Genomic DNA, 16,773 nt, shown 5'->3' with positions numbered 1-16,773 from the left:
TCTATGTACCGGGAGTACCTCTCTGTGCTGTCACTGTGTATGTACCGGGAGTACCTCTCTGTGCTGTCACTGTGTATGTACCAGGAGTACCGTCTCTGTGCTGTCACTGTGTATGTACCAGGAGTACCGTCTCTGTGCTGTCACTGTGTATGTACCAGGAGTACCTCTCTGTGCTGTCACTGTGTATGTACCAGGAGTACCGTCTCTGTGCTGTCACTGTGTATGTACCAGGAGTACCGTCTCTGTGCTGTCACTGTGTATGTACCAGGAGTACCGTCTCTGTGCTGTCACTGTCTATGTACCAGGAGTACCGTCTCTGTGCTGTCACTGTGTATGTACCGGGAGTACCTCTCTGTGCTGTCACTGTGTATGTACCAGGAGTACCGTCTCTGTGCTGTCACTGTGTATGTACCAGGAGTACCGTCTCTGTGCTGTCACTGTGTATGTACCGGGAGTACTGTCTCTGTGCTGTCACTGTGTATGTACCAGGAGTACCGTCTCTGTGCTATCACTGTGTATGTACCAGGAGTACCGTCTCTGTGCTGTCACTGTGTATGTACCAGGAGTACCGTCTCTGTGCTGTCACTGTGTATGTACCAGGAGTACCGTCTCTGTGCTGTCACTGTCTATGTACCGGGAGTACCGTCTCTGTGCTGTCACTGTCTATGTACCGGGAGTACCGTCTCTGTGCTGTCACTGTGTATATACCGGGAGTACCGTCTCTGTGCTGTCACTGTCTATGTACCAGGAGTACCGTCTCTGTGCTATCACTGTCTATGTACCGGGAGTACCGTCTCTGTGCTGTCACTGTGTATGTACCGGGAGTACCGTCTCTGTGCTGTCACTGTGTATGTACCGGGAGTACCGTCTCTGTGCTGTCACTGTGTATGTACCGGGAGTACCGTCTCTGTGCTGTCACTGTGTATGTACCGGGAGTACCTCTCTGTGCTGTCACTGTGTATGTACCGGGAGTACCGTCTCTGTGCTGTCACTGTGTATGTACCAGGAGTACCGTCTCTGTGCTGTCACTGTGTATGTACCAGGAGTACCGTCTCTGTGCTGTCACTGTGTATGTACCGGGAGTACCGTCTCTGTGCTGTCACTGTCTATGTACCGGGAGTACCGTCTCTGTGCTGTCACTGTCTATGTACCGGGAGTACCGTCTCTGTGCTGTCACTGTCTATGTACCGGGAGTACCGTCTCTGTGCTGTCACTGTGTATGTACCGGGAGTACCGTCTCTGTGCTGTCACTGTGTATGTACCGGGAGTACCTCTCTGTGCTGTCACTGTGTATGTACCGGGAGTACCTCTCTGTGCTGTCACTGTGTATGTACCGGGAGTACCGTCTCTGTGCTGTCACTGTGTATGTACCGGGAGTACCGTCTCTGTGCTGTCACTGTGTATGTACCGGGAGTACCGTCTCTGTGCTGTCACTGTGTATGTACCGGGAGTACCGTCTCTGTGCTGTCACTGTGTATGTACCGGGAGTACCGTCTCTGTGCTGTCACTGTGTATGTACCGGGAGTACCGTCTCTGTGCTGTCACTGTGTATGTACCGGGAGTACCGTCTCTGTGCTGTCACTGTGTATGTACCAGGAGTACCGTCTCTGTGCTGTCACTGTGTATGTACCAGGAGTACCGTCTCTGTGCTGTCACTGTGTATGTACCAGGAGTACCGTCTCTGTGCTGTCACTGTGTATGTACCAGGAGTACCGTCTCTGTGCTGTCACTGTCTATGTACCGGGAGTACCGTCTCTGTGCTGTCACTGTACCGGGAGTACCGTCTCTGCGCTGTCGCTGTCTATGTACCGGGAGTACCGTCTCTGTGCTGTCACTGTGTATGTACCAGGAGTACCGTCACTGTGTATGTACCAGGAGTACCGTCTCTGTGCTGTCACTGTGTATGTACCAGGAGTACCGTCTCTGTGCTGTCACTGTCTATGTACCAGGAGTACCGTCTCTGTGCTGTCACTGTCTATGTACCGGGAGTACCGTCTCTGTGCTGTCACTGTACCGGGAGTACCGTCTCTGCGCTGTCGCTGTCTATGTACCGGGATTACCGTCTCTGTGCTGTCACTGTGTATGTACCAGGAGTACCGTCTCTGTGCTGTCACTGTGTATGTACCAGGAGTACCGTCTCTGTGCTGTCACTGTGTATGTACCAGGAGTACCGTCTCTGTGCTGTCACTGTGTATGTACCAGGAGTACCGTCTCTGTGCTGTCACTGTCTATGTACCAGGAGTACTGTCTCTGTGCTGTCACTGTGTATGTACCGGGAGTACCGTCTCTGTGCTGTCACTGTGTATGTACCGGGAGTACCGTCTCTGCGCTGTCACTGTCTATGTACCGGGAGTACCGTCTCTGTGCTGTCACTGTGTATGTACCAGGAGTACCGTCTCTGTGCTGTCACTGTGTATGTACCGGGAGTACCGTCTCTGCGCTGTCACTGTCTATGTACTGGGAGTACCGTCTCTGCGCTGTCACTGTGTATGTACCGGGAGTACTGTCTCTGTGCTGTCACTGTGTATGTACCAGGAGTACCGTCTCTGTGCTGTCACTGTGTATGTACCGGGAGTACCGTCACTGTACCGGGAGTACCGTCTCTGCGCTGTCGCTGTCTATGTACCGGGAGTACCGTCTCTGTGCTGTCACTGTGTATGTACCGGGAGTACCGTCTCTGTGCTGTCACTGTACCGGGAGTACCGTCTCTGTGCTGTCACTGTGTATGTACCAGGAGTACCGTCTCTGTGCTGTCACTGTACCGGGAGTACCGTCTCTGTGCTGTCACTGTGTATGTACCAGGAGTACCGTCTCTGCGCTGTCGCTGTCTATGTACCGGGAGTACCGTCTCTGTGCTGTCACTGTGTATGTACCAGGAGTACCGTCTCTGTGCTGTCACTGTGTATGTACCAGGAGTACCGTTTCTGTGCTGTCACTGTGTATGTACCGGGAGTACCGTCTCTGTGCTGTCACTGTGTATGTACCGGGAGTACCGTCTCTGTGCTGTCACTGTACCGGGAGTACCGTCTCTGCGCTGTCGCTGTCTATGTACCAGGAGTACCGTCTCTGTGCTGTCACTGTGTATGTACCGGGAGTACCTCTCTGTGCTGTCACTGTGTATGTACCAGGAGTACCGTCTCTGTGCTGTCACTGTGTATGTACCAGGAGTACCGTCTCTGTGCTGTCACTGTGTATGTACCAGGAGTACCGTCTCTGTGCTGTCACTGTCTATGTACCGGGAGTACCGTCTCTGTGCTGTCACTGTCTATGTACCGGGAGTACCGTCTCTGTGCTGTCACTGTACCGGGAGTACCGTCTCTGCGCTGTCGCTGTCTATGTACCAGGAGTACCGTCTCTGTGCTGTCACTGTGTATGTACCGGGAGTACCTCTCTGTGCTGTCACTGTGTATGTACCAGGAGTACCGTCTCTGTGCTGTCACTGTGTATGTTCCAGGAGTACCGTCTCTGTGCTGTCACTGTGTATGTACCAGGAGTACCGTCTCTGTGCTGTCACTGTCTATGTACCGGGAGTACCGTCTCTGTGCTGTCACTGTCTATGTACCGGGAGTACCGTCTCTGTGCTGTCACTGTACCGGGAGTACCGTCTCTGCGCTGTCGCTGTCTATGTACCGGGAGTACCGTCTCTGCGCTGTCACTGTGTATGTACCGGGAGTACAGTCTCTGTGCTGTCACTGTGTATGTACCGGGAGTACCTCTCTGTGCTGTCACTGTGTATGTACCAGGAGTACCGTCTCTGTGCTGTCACTGTGTATGTACCAGGAGTACCGTCTCTGTGCTGTCACTGTCTATGTACCAGGAGTACTGTCTCTGTGCTGTCACTGTGTATGTACCGGGAGTACCGTCTCTGTGCTGTCACTGTGTATGTACCGGGAGTACCGTCTCTGCGCTGTCACTGTCTATGTACCGGGAGTACCGTCTCTGTGCTGTCACTGTGTATGTACCAGGAGTACCGTCTCTGTGCTGTCACTGTGTATGTACCGGGAGTACCGTCTCTGCGCTGTCACTGTGTATGTACCAGGAGTACCATCTCTGCGCTGTCACTGTGTATGTACCAGGAGTACCGTCTCTGTGCTGTCACTGTGTATGTACCAGGAGTACCGTCTCTGCGCTGTCACTGTCTATGTATTGGGAGTACCGTCTCTGTGCTGTCACTGTCTATGTACCAGGAGTACTGTCTCTGTGCTGTCACTGTGTATGTACCAGGAGTACCGTCTCTGTGCTGTCACTGTACCGGGAGTACCGTCTCTGCGCTGTCGCTGTCTATGTACCGGGAGTACAGTCTCTGTGCTGTCACTGTCTATGTACCGGGAGTACCGTCTCTGTGCTGTCACTGTGTATGTACCAGGAGTACCGTCTCTGTGCTGTCACTGTCTATGTACCAGGAGTACCGTCACTGTGCTGTCACTGTGTATGTACCAGGAGTACCGTCTCTGTGCTGTCACTGTGTATGTACCAGGAGTACCGTCTCTGTGCTGTCACTGTGTATGTACCAGGAGTACCGTCTCTGTGCTGTCACTGTGTATGTACCGGGAGTACTGTCTCTGCGCTGTCACTGTCTATGTACCGGGAGTACCGTCTCTGTGCTGTCACTGTGTATGTACCAGGAGTACCGTCTCTGCGCTGTCACTGTGTATGTTCCAGGAGTACCGTCTCTGTGCTGTCACTGTGTATGTACCGGGAGTACCTCTCTGTGCTGTCACTGTGTATGTACCAGGAGTACCGTCTCTGCGCTGTCACTGTCTATGTACCGGGAGTACCGTCTCTGTGCTGTCACTGTGTATGTACCGGGAGTACCGTCTCTGTGCTGTCACTGTGTATGTACCGGGAGTACCGTCTCTGTGCTGTCACTGTGTATGTACCGGGAGTACCGTCTCTGTGCTGTCACTGTGTATGTACCGGGAGTACCGTCTCTGTGCTGTCACTGTGTATGTACCGGGAGTACCGTCTCTGTGCTGTCACTGTGTATGTACCGGGAGTACCGTCTCTGTGCTGTCACTGTGTATGTACCAGGAGTACCGTCTCTGTGCTGTCACTGTGTATGTACCGGGAGTACCGTCTCTGTGCTGTCACTGTGTATGTACCGGGAGTACCGTCTCTGTGCTGTCACTGTGTATGTACCAGGAGTACCGTCTCTGTGCTGTCACTGTGTATGTACCGGGAGTACCGTCTCTGTGCTGTTGCTGTCTATGTAGCGGGAGTACCGTCTCTGTGCTGTCGCTGTGTATGTACCAGGAGTACCGTCTCTGTGCTGTCACTGTGTATGTACCGGGAGTACCGTCTCTGCGCTGTCGCTGTCTATGTAGCGGGAGTACCGTCTCTGCGCTGTCACTGTGTATGTACCGGGAGTACCGTCTCTGTGCTGTCACTGTCTATGTACCAGGAGTACCGTCTCTGCGCTGTTGCTGTCTATGTAGCGGGAGTACCGTCTCTGTGCTGTCACTGTGTATGTACCAGGAGTACCGTCTCTGTGCTGTCACTGTCTATGTAGCGGGAGTACCGTCTCTGTGCTGTCACTGTCTATGTACCAGGAGTACCGTCTCTGCGCTGTCACTGTGTATGTACCGGGAGTACCGTCTCTGCGCTGTCACTGTGTATGTACCAGGAGTACCGTCTCTGTGCTGTCACTGTGTATGTACCAGGAGTACCGTCTCTGTGCTGTCACTGTGTATGTACCAGGAGTACCGTCTCTGTGCTGTCACTGTGTATGTAGCGGGAGTACCGTCTCTGCGCTGTCACTGTCTATGTACCGGGAGTACCGTCTCTGTGCTGTCACTGTGTATGTACCGGGAGTACCGTCTCTGCGCTGTCACTGTGTATGTACCGGGAGTACCGTCTCTGCGCTGTCACTGTGTATGTTCCAGGAGTACCTCTCTGTGCTGTCACTGTGTATGTACCGGGAGTACCGTCTCTGTGCTGTCACTGTGTATGTACCAGGAGTACCGTCTCTGTGCTGTCACTGTGTATGTACCGGGAGTACCGTCTCTGTGCTGTTGCTGTCTATGTAGCGGGAGTACCGTCTCTGTGCTGTCACTGTGTATGTACCAGGAGTACCGTCTCTGTGCTGTCACTGTGTATGTACCGGGAGTACCGTCTCTGCGCTGTCGCTGTCTATGTAGCGGGAGTACCGTCTCTGCGCTGTCACTGTGTATGTACCGGGAGTACCGTCTCTGTGCTGTCACTGTCTATGTACCAGGAGTACCGTCTCTGCGCTGTTGCTGTCTATGTAGCGGGAGTACCGTCTCTGTGCTGTCACTGTGTATGTACCAGGAGTACCGTCTCTGTGCTGTCACTGTCTATGTAGCGGGAGTACCGTCTCTGTGCTGTCACTGTGTATGTACCAGGAGTACCGTCTCTGCGCTGTCACTGTGTATGTACCGGGAGTACCGTCTCTGCGCTGTCACTGTGTATGTACCAGGAGTACCGTCTCTGTGCTGTCACTGTGTATGTACCAGGAGTACCGTCTCTGTGCTGTCACTGTGTATGTACCAGGAGTACCGTCTCTGTGCTGTCACTGTGTATGTAGCGGGAGTACCGTCTCTGCGCTGTCACTGTCTATGTACCGGGAGTACCGTCTCTGTGCTGTCACTGTGTATGTACCGGGAGTACCGTCTCTGCGCTGTCACTGTGTATGTACCGGGAGTACCGTCTCTGCGCTGTCACTGTGTATGTTCCAGGAGTACCTCTCTGTGCTGTCACTGTGTATGTACCAGGAGTACCGTCTCTGCGCTGTCACTGTCTATGTACCGGGAGTACCGTCTCTGTGCTGTCACTGTGTATGTACCGGGAGTACCGTCTCTGTGCTGTCACTGTGTATGTAGCGGGAGTACTGTTTACCTCTCTGCGCTGTCACTGTCTATGTAGCGGGAGTACCGTCTCTGTGCTGTCACTGTGTATGTACCGGGAGTACCGTCTCTGTGCTGTCACTGTCTATGTACTGGGAGTACCGTCTCTGTGCTGTCACTGTGTATGTACCAGGAGTACCGTCTCTGTGCTGTCACTGTGTATGTACCAGGAGTACCGTCTCTGTGCTGTCACTGTCTATGTACTGGGAGTACCGTCTCTGTGCTGTCACTGTGTATGTATTGGGAGTACCGTCTCTGTGCTGTCACTGTGTATGTAGCGGGAGTACTGTTTACCTCTCTGCGCTGTCACTGTCTATGTACCGGGAGTACCGTCTCTGTGCTGTCACTGTGTATGTACCAGGAGTACCGTCTCTGTGCTGTCACTGTGTATGTACCGGGAGTACCTCTCTGTGCTGTCACTGTGTATGTACCAGGAGTACTGTCTCTGTGCTGTCACTGTGTATGTACCAGGAGTACCGTCTCTGTGCTGTCACTGTGTATGTACCAGGAGTACCGTCTCTGTGCTGTCACTGTGTATGTACCAGGAGTACCGTCTCTGTGCTGTCACTGTGTATGTACCAGGAGTACCGTCTCTGTGCTGTCACTGTGTATGTACCGGGAGTACCGTCTCTGTGCTGTCACTGTGTATGTTCCAGGAGTACCGTCTCTGTGCTGTCACTGTGTATGTACCAGGAGTACCGTCTCTGCGCTGTCACTGTGTATGTACCAGGAGTACCGTGTCTGCGCTGTCACTGTCTATGTACCGGGAGTACCGTCTCTGTGCTGTCACTGTGTATGTACCAGGAGTACCGTCTCTGCGCTGTTGCTGTCTATGTACCGGGAGTACCGTCTCTGTGCTGTTGCTGTCTATGTACCGGGAGTACCGTCTCTGTGCTGTCGCTGTCTATGTAGCGGGAGTACAGTCTCTGTGCTGTCACTGTGTATGTACCGGGAGTACCGTCTCTGCGCTGTCACTGTGTATGTACCAGGAGTACCGTCTCTGTGCTGTCACTGTGTATGTACCAGGAGTACCGTCTCTGTGCTGTCACTGTGTATGTACCAGGAGTACCGTCTCTGTGCTGTCACTGTGTATGTACCAGGAGTACCGTCTCTGCGCTGTTGCTGTCTATGTACCGGGAGTACCGTCTCTGTGCTGTCGCTGTCTATGTAGCGGGAGTACAGTCTCTGTGCTGTCACTGTGTATGTACCAGGAGTACCGTCTCTGTGCTGTCACTGTGTATGTACCAGGAGTACCGTCTCTGTGCTGTCACTGTGTATGTACCAGGAGTACCGTCTCTGTGCTGTCACTGTGTATGTACCGGGAGTACCGTCTCTGTGCTTTCACTGTGTATGTACCGGGAGTACCGTCTCTGTGCTGTCACTGTGTATGTACCAGGAGTACCGTCTCTGTGCTGTCACTGTGTATGTACCAGGAGTACCGTCTCTGCGCTGTTGCTGTCTATGTACCAGGAGTACCGTCTCTGTGCTGTCACTGTCTATGTACCGGGAGTACCGTCTCTGCGCTGTCACTGTCTATGTACCGGGAGTACCGTCTCTGCGCTGTCGCTGTCTATGTACCGGGAGTACCGTCTCTGCGCTGTCACTGTCTATGTACCGGGAGTACCGTCTCTGCGCTGTCGCTGTCTATGTACCGGGAGTACCGTCTCTGCGCTGTCACTGTGTATGTACCGGGAGTACCGTCTCTGCGCTGTCGCTGTCTATGTACCGGGAGTACCGTCTCTGCGCTGTCTCTGTGCTGTCACTGTCTATGTATCAGGAGTACCGTCTCTGCGCTGTCGCTGTCTATGTACCAGGAGTACTGTCTCTGCGCTGTCACTGTCTATGTACCAGGAGTACCGTCTCTGCGCTGTCGCTGTCTATGTAGCGGGAGTACTGTTTACCTCTCTGCGCTGTCTCTGGCACCTTTCACTATTATTTCTGTTTAACTGAACTTTGATCCTGCAGATGTTATTATGGGATTGCCGGCTTGTTTTATTACTTGCTGCCATAATGTGAATACTACACCTGCATTTATAGCACGGTGTGAGGGCCTGCGGAGGCCGGGTGCCATCTTGGTTGGTTACCTCAGGAAGCAGGATGTGTAGGCCACATGTGACTCTTGTTATTGAGTAACAAGGCCGGTAGCTGCTCTGGTACATGGTATAGTGATTTATCTGCAGGCAGGGAGCACTACAACCTCCATGACTACCAGACGTGCATTAAGGTAAGTAACCCTGAGATCTCTGGATTATTACTATAGCTGGAGATCATGGTATGAGAGCCTGTGGCCTGACACTGCCCAGGAGGCCGGGGTGATTTCCATAGTCTGGTCGTAGTGGGGCCCCCCGAAATATGTGTTTGAAAAAGAATCAAGACTCCGTTGCTCTGAAAGTAACCATGAAAGGTGTTGGTAAATCATTTGTCAGTCATGTTAGTGGTTCGGTCTGGCGGCCCCACGCGCTGTTTCCCGTTGTTTGGAGAGGTATTTATTTCTGACAATGGATCCTACCAGCGTTCTGCCACGGCAGGTCACCTCGGCTCCGTTCCCTCTTTATTATTGTTAGCCACCTTCCGCAAATAGCTCTGCACCCCCTCACCCCCTGGTGGCCTGTCTCTCCTTGCAGATAGCAGCCACTTCACCTAAGACCCCCTATAGGGGCACTGTCTCCAAATATAGAACGCCAGACGCTGATAACAGGCCTTCAGGCGGAGAAACGGGGCCCGAGGTTAGCACGAGACGGAGCTGCTGCGGCAGGGGATGTCTTCATGACCCAAAAATGTCAGGACGATGTCCTTTGTGCTGGCTGCAGTGTCACATATTACAGGCGCTGTCATTTGTGCTCACTAGGCCGTACAGCGCACATTCAGATGGCTGCATGCAGCAAAATGTTCTGTTCGTTGTTATATTTTATGCAGATTTAATTAGATCATGAGCTCCGAAATTACCTAGTAGCCTCTGCCTGTCCAATGGGATAGCGGTGAATTTCCATCATAGCTGAAAAACACATGAAGGCGAGAAATACACCCCTCTCTGTTATACGCTCTGAGCAGTGAGACAAAGAAATATACGTCATGTGCTCAGAGGTACAGCTAGAATATGCTGGGGGACAATATACTCTACCTCTGTACTGATATCCGGGTCACTACTGTACGCTGCACCTCTCCTCCTGCCCAGGTCTGGGGTTCTTTGCACACACCTTTAGGTTTAGACGGAAAATTAGCTGACTTTGGGGTCTATGTACTAAGCCATGAAGAGAGATAAAGCGGCAGATTTAACAACGAGTGATATTCTTGTTACGAGTCTTAAATGGTGCTGCAACCAGTCTCCTCATCGCTGTCTTTTTTTCAAACATGACAGGAGCTGATTGGCTGGAGCACCGTTTGATATTCGTAAGTTGTGATATCAAGAATTTCACTCGTTGTTAAATCTGCCCCAAAGGACCAACCAACGTGGCAGTTTGAAGCTGATTGGCTGGTACTTTATCTCTCTCCAAGGCTTAGGACGTAGACCCCTTAAGTACTCCCCCCCCCCTACCAACAAAATGCCCCCCCCATTTCCCCCCTCATCATGACCGTGTACTAGTTGGTTTAGGCTGCAGTAATGATTAACCCTTGCTTTACTAGAGCTCCTACAATCCACAGTATTTGTTATCGAGTGGGTTTTGGTGACATTGCAACGGTCATCCAAGCCGCAGCCGTTTTTGGCTGTGAACCAAGGTTCCTGAGTGTGCAGCCTATCCATTCGCTAGAAACCAGTTCCTCCTATAAACATTCTATAGGGCTATTGGGGTGTGGATCATAGGGTCGACCACACAGTGTCTAGGGGGTATATTCAATAACTGTCGGAAGCTGCCGTCTTGTCGGAAAGACGGCAGCTTCCGACAGAAATAGGTCGGAAGGGGTTCCGACCTATTCATTAGAGGCAGTTTTTTTCCGACAAGTCGGGAATTCCCGACTTGTCGCAAAACACGTAGATCGGCGGAATAGCCGCTGATCCGCTTGCTTCTGTCGGAAAGGGGGCCAAATCCGACAGGTTTTGGCCCCCTTTCCGACAAAGCCAGTCCGACTTGAAACAAAGTCGGATTGAGGTTTGGAGACGGGAGGGATGAACTAACCTGTCCCGGCGCGTTAACTGCTTTACTCTGCTCTCCCCTGATATTCTCCACGGTAACCTGCTGTCTTCACCTAACGCGGCGGGACAGGGTAGTACATCCTGTGGGGAGTGGTGCGGCTGGGGGAGCTGAGATCGGCGTATGGCGGGGAAAGCTAGTGGCGGGGGACATGTCTGCGGCGGCGTGGGGAGGCGCTGCGTGGAGACATCAAGGTTACCGTTCCCAACTGTAGTCCACGTGGATCGTAAAAGTTAAAAAAAATGAAAACAATCGTGAAAATCTCATGTCGACCTTCTGTCATGTCGACCTAGAAACCCTGTCAACCTACTTACTGTCGACCAATAGTGGTCGACCTAGACATTGTCGACCTAAGTGTGGACGATCTAGAGACTGGATACGGAATATTGTACGTGAGGTGCCGCAGTGATGTCACGTTAATGTGCTGCGTTCCCGTACGCCTTTACTCCTTGGTCCAGACCGCGATGTGGCTGCCTTATTCCCTGTGTGTGGAAGGATTGTTCTATTGTCCAGCGGTGCTTGCATGTACAGAGGGAGAACACAGACGTGTGCGTGTATAGCTCTAACCATGGGGTATCTGTGCTTTCTTACAGAGCTGGACCTACATACAAAATGTGTGGTGGATGTGGAGAAGGATCAGGTCATTCTTTACCCCTCCAACAGCAACTTCTCCAAGGGGGATGCGAGGTAAGTACTCTTCCTGTACTTACTGTGTGTGTAGTGCATTGCTTATGTGGAACCGTGCTCACCTCTCATTTTAGCAAACTGTTTGCAGTCAAAGAGGCTAAAGGTAGTCGCTTTATTGCACGTGGACCGGTCACTTACATGTAGTGGAGACGCTAAAGGTAGTCGCTTTATTGCACGTGGACCTGTCACTTACATGTAGTGGAGACGCTAAAGGTAGTCGCTTTATTGTATGTGGACCTGTCACTTACATGCAGTGGAGGCGCTAAAGGTAGTCGCTTTATTGCACGTGGACCTGTCACTTACATGCAGTGGAGACGCTAAAGGTAGTCGCTTTATTGTATGTGGACCTGTCACTTACATGCAGTAGAGACGCTAAAGGTAGTCGCTTTATTGTATGTGGACCTGTCACTTACATGCAGTGGAGACGTTAAAGGTAGTCGCTGTATTGTATGTGGACCTGTCACTTACATGCAGTGGAGGCGCTAAAGGTAGTCGCTTTATTGCACGTGGACCTGTCACTTACATGCAGTGGAGACGCTAAAGGTAGTCGCTTTATAGTATGTGGACCTGTCACTTACATGCAGTGGAGGTGCTAAAGGTTGTCGCTTTATTGTATGTGGACCTGTTACTTACATGCAATGGAGACGCTAAAGGTAGTCGCTTTATTGTATGTGGACCTGTCACTTACATGCAATGGAGATGCTAAAGGTAGTTGCGTTATTGTATGTGGACCTGTCACTTACGTGCAATGGAGATGGTAAAGGTAGTTTCTCTATTGTATGTGGACCTGTCACTTACATGCAGTGGAGACGCTAAAGGTAGTCGCTTTATTGTATGTGGACCTGTCACTTACATGCAGTGGAGGTGCTAAAGGTTGTCGCTTTATTGTATGTGGACCTGTTACTTACATGCAATGGAGATGCTAAAGGTAGTTGCGTTATTGTATGTGGACCTGTCACTTACGTGCAATGGAGATGGTAAAGGTAGTTTCTCTATTGTATGTGGACCTGTCACTTACATGCAATGGAGGTAGCCCTTTTTTGTAAAAAATGTTTTTATAGGTCTGGACTGCCTATCAAATCTCTCAATAAGCCCCACCCACTCAGTAAGCTCCACCCAGTTTGTATCGTATGAGAATATAGTGAATGTGAGTGGGCTGGGCAGGCGGTGCTGCATATATGTATTATATCCGGATGTAATTGGTCAGTCAGGAGTCTCTGCTCCCTAGCGGGCTGGCATCGGTGATGGTTGTGCTGTAGATAATATGACGTGTAGGGGCCACCTTGGGCTGATCTATTCCCATACTGCAGATAGAACGCTATATAACAGCCAGTATCAGTGTGTGTCTGCAGCTGTGCGGTCTGTGGTATTAGGGCACGGCAGGGTGTGTAGCGAGCAGCGATCTCTGCCAGTGTATACATGATTCTCCCTCATCCACTCAGTCCCTGAACACGTCTGTAGCAAGTGAATTCTGTGACACACGTGTCAGAGCTATAACTCATGCTGATGACGTGCTCCAACCAGGGATTTATACGCGGGTAATACTATGGGTGAGATGTATCAAAGCTTGGAGATAGAGATGTGTCCTCATATAACTAGCCTCAATACGCCATGCAGCGGGATGTACCGCTAGCAGAGCCTCACGGGACCTCGCACGCCAAGAGGGTCTGCTTGGTGGGACTGCAGTCCTGTAAAGTGGAGAGAGATAAAGTACCAACCAGCCAGCCCCTAACTGTTATTTTTTCACTGCCCCCTGTGATATGACAACGAGCAGCTGATTGGCTGGCACTTTATCTCTCTCCACTCTAGCTCTCCCCAAAGTTTGATGCATATCCCCCTGTGTCTGCGGACATCTATTTATACCAGAATATTTCCGTTCTTTGTATTGCAATATACACCGGGCGTCTTCCAGGGTCAGCCCATCCCGGTGACGCCAGCCTGTGTGTGGGGAAAGTGCGGCGTTGTTTCTCCCTCGTTCCCTGTATGGACTAATTGTTGTGTTGTGTTCCCTGGACTGACTAATCGTCTTGTGTCATCGGCGGCGTGTGTTTACCAAGAACCTGTAATTGTAGGTAATTTAGGCCAAGCTTGGCCTCCCCCTTATTAATGGTTTATCTAAACTCGGTGTGTGTTGTGTGACTTTGTCACTGCTGTCATTTTGTGCGTCTCCGGCTGTTCTAGAAACTCCAAATAATAATTTTATTTATATAGCGCTCTTTCTCCAACTCAAGGCGCTTAACAGAATGAACATAATACAGAAGCCATAAAATACAGAAGCATGGATATAGTAAAGGGACATTATGGAAATGTGTGAGTAACAGGAAAGTCTTGAGTCTGTGTGAAGGATTCTATAGTGGGGGTCTCTCGCACTGCACGGGGAAGTGAGTTCCATTGAGTCAGAGCCACATGGCTAAAAGCTTGACACCCAGATGAGTTACGGGAGACTCTAGGTACTGCTAATAGTCCTTCATCTACAGATAATACCCCTTTTCCACCAGCCAGCATACAACACGGGTTATTGCACATGAACGCACATAACCAGTGTTGCTGGCTGGTGTGAAAGGGCTGAGTTGGAATAATCCAGGTCAATTGACCCGGTATTCCAACGCGGGTAGCTTGCAGGGTTGAACACGGGTTCAAGCCAGTAAGCTGTGCAGTGTAAACGGAAGCGACACGGCTCTCGTTCACACTGTATGGGAGGGCGGCGCTGGGAGATCATGTGATCTCCCAGCGCCACCCCCCGCTGCGTCAACCGGCAACGTCACCAACCCGACAATATGCCGAGTTGGAAACGGCAGATGGAAAGGGGGCTGACGTGGGTCGCAGCCGGGGAGCACCCGTGTCAGGCTTCCAACCCGTGTCATTAGATGGAAAAGGGGTATAACAGTAATCGAGTGGGACAGTATGGGGTCAGAAGCTGCTTCAGGTACCTTGGGCACTAGTCATGTAGGGATGTAAAAGTCAGTAATCCAATCCTGACGATTCGCCATCTTGCAGGCAGCCAGGGATGGGAGTAGAGGATGGGTGTTATTGCGGCTGGAACGGGGCTGGTTAGAACAGCCTGGCAGCTGTGTTTTATACCATCTGTAAGCGGCACTATTATTTCGCTGGGAGACCCAGGTAGAGGACATTACAGTAGTCTAGGCGTGATGATACAAATGCATGGATGACTTTAGGCAGATCTTCTGAGGGAATTAAGTGCGTGATGCAGGCTACTGTATGTTCCTCAGGTGAAAGAATGAGGATTTGACGGTGGCTGACACCTGATGTTTACAGATCCTTGCTGCAGTCACACTGAACAGACCTTCAAGTCGCGCCATGCATCTTTTTTAACGTCTTTTGTAGAGAAAAAAATCTTAGATGCAATGTAATGCCATAGGACGCACAAGCAGCTTCTGCTGATTACAATGATATGCGACATGCCTATATTCTGTGTGTAATAGCGACTCTGTCTGCGTCCGAAATGCCACTTTACAGTGTTTTCCAGGAAATAAATAATAACAATTCATATGCAGATACAGCCGCAGTCACACACAGAATATAGGCGTGCTGCATATCATTGTAATCAGCAGAAGCTGCTCGTGCGTACTATTGAGTGACATTGCATCTAAGACCTATTTTCACGGAAAAAAAAGGCGCTCTGCGCAACAGAGTCACACGGCACTCGCGCGTTGTGTAATGCGGCTTGTGGCGGATGGAGCAAAGTTGTAAGAGGATACATCTGTCAGATGCCACCATCCAGGACAACGTCAAGATTCCACACATGATCAGTGTGTTGTAATTCTGTACCCCGAAGTGTCAGTGGGATAGTAATGGATACTTATATCAACACATGGTAGTCAGTCCCGTATATCATGGATTCCTAAACTCTGTTCTCAAGGCACCTTACCAGTGCAAGTTTTAAGGATATCCATGTTTGAACCCGGACTGTTAAATCAGACTGACTGAGGTACTATTTATCACCTGTGCCTAAGCAGGATATCCTTAAAACCTGGACTGTTAGGGTGTCTTGAGAACTGAGTTTGGTAATCTTTGCCGTATATAATCTATAAATCTTTATCCTTACACATGTAATGACGGGCTGTATTAACAATGTTTTAAGGACTCCCTGCCTAGAATTTGTTGCAGGAACGTGCAACTTTCACTTTCTGCCCAATATGTCATTCTTTCCCCCTACTATACATATTATGAGCCTAAGTTGCATGTAATGCAGACACAATTCCAGACGGCCGCAGCGAATGGAATGTTGAAGGAACAGGATCCCTTCAATTTGCCGGCTGTTGGGATCCCAGCGGCTAGGATGCCGACACCGGAATCCCGCCTGCCAGCAATGCCGCCAGCCGGAATACTGGCGCACGGGGGCTATTTCCACTCGTGGGTGTCGACAACACCCATAGATCGGAAATAGAACCTGTGGCGAGCGCAGCGAGCCCGCAAGGGGACTCGCACCGCTTGCCCCGCTGCCGGCGTTCTGTGGGGCAGGATGCCGCTGTCGGGGTAAGTGAATTTACTTTGATATCTGACAATGGGCCTAATTCAGACCTGATCGCAGCATGTTAGCTAATGAGCAAAACCATGTGCACTGCAGGGGAAGCAGATGTAACATGTGCAGAGAGAGTTAGATTTGGGTGTGGTGTGTTCAACCTGAAATCTAAATTGCAATGTAAAAATAAAGCACCCAGTATTTACCCTGCACAGAAACGTATAACCCACCCAAATCTAACTCTCTCTGCACATGTTACTTCTGCCCCAGATCTGAATTAGGCCCAATACCTTTTGGCCCTGAAATCCGTGTATTTGGCAGTCGCCCTCTTACAACCTCGCTCCAGTCCTTTGCACCCTCCGGAATCCGGGGCTGCAGAAGGCGCTGTGCTATCTGTAGCGGGATAATGAGATTATTGGTCTGACACGCTGATCAGCAAATAAGCCCTGTACAGAAATTTCTTCCATATGCGAAACATGAGCTATTCCTAATGCTAGCCGATGGAGCGTGCGTCCAAATGCAGCTTCACGCTGGCTCCCTGGCAGCAGACTGGCAAGAAACGTGACCTAGATTTGAGGTGGCATCTGCCCTCCTTTTGTCTGTCTGGCTA

The 16,773-nt window shown here is 50.9% G+C and overlaps 1 protein-coding gene across 2 annotated transcripts in view; it reads left to right on the top strand.

Moving 5' to 3' along the window:
• The window catches only part of KIF13B (kinesin family member 13B), a 253,470-nt gene that overhangs the window by 31,611 nt on the left and 205,086 nt on the right, over nt 1-16,773 (top strand). For both annotated transcript variants that reach the window (XM_063915075.1, XM_063915076.1), the window contains exon 2: nt 11,587-11,680. In XM_063915075.1, the coding sequence (XP_063771145.1) occupies nt 11,587-11,680 (94 nt within the window). The remainder of the gene's footprint in view (nt 1-11,586; nt 11,681-16,773) is intronic.

Source organism: Pseudophryne corroboree, chromosome 4 (assembly GCF_028390025.1).
Source record: "Pseudophryne corroboree isolate aPseCor3 chromosome 4, aPseCor3.hap2, whole genome shotgun sequence".
Lineage (NCBI taxonomy): Eukaryota > Metazoa > Chordata > Amphibia > Anura > Myobatrachidae > Pseudophryne > Pseudophryne corroboree.
This window is presented reverse-complemented; position numbering and strand designations above follow the sequence as displayed.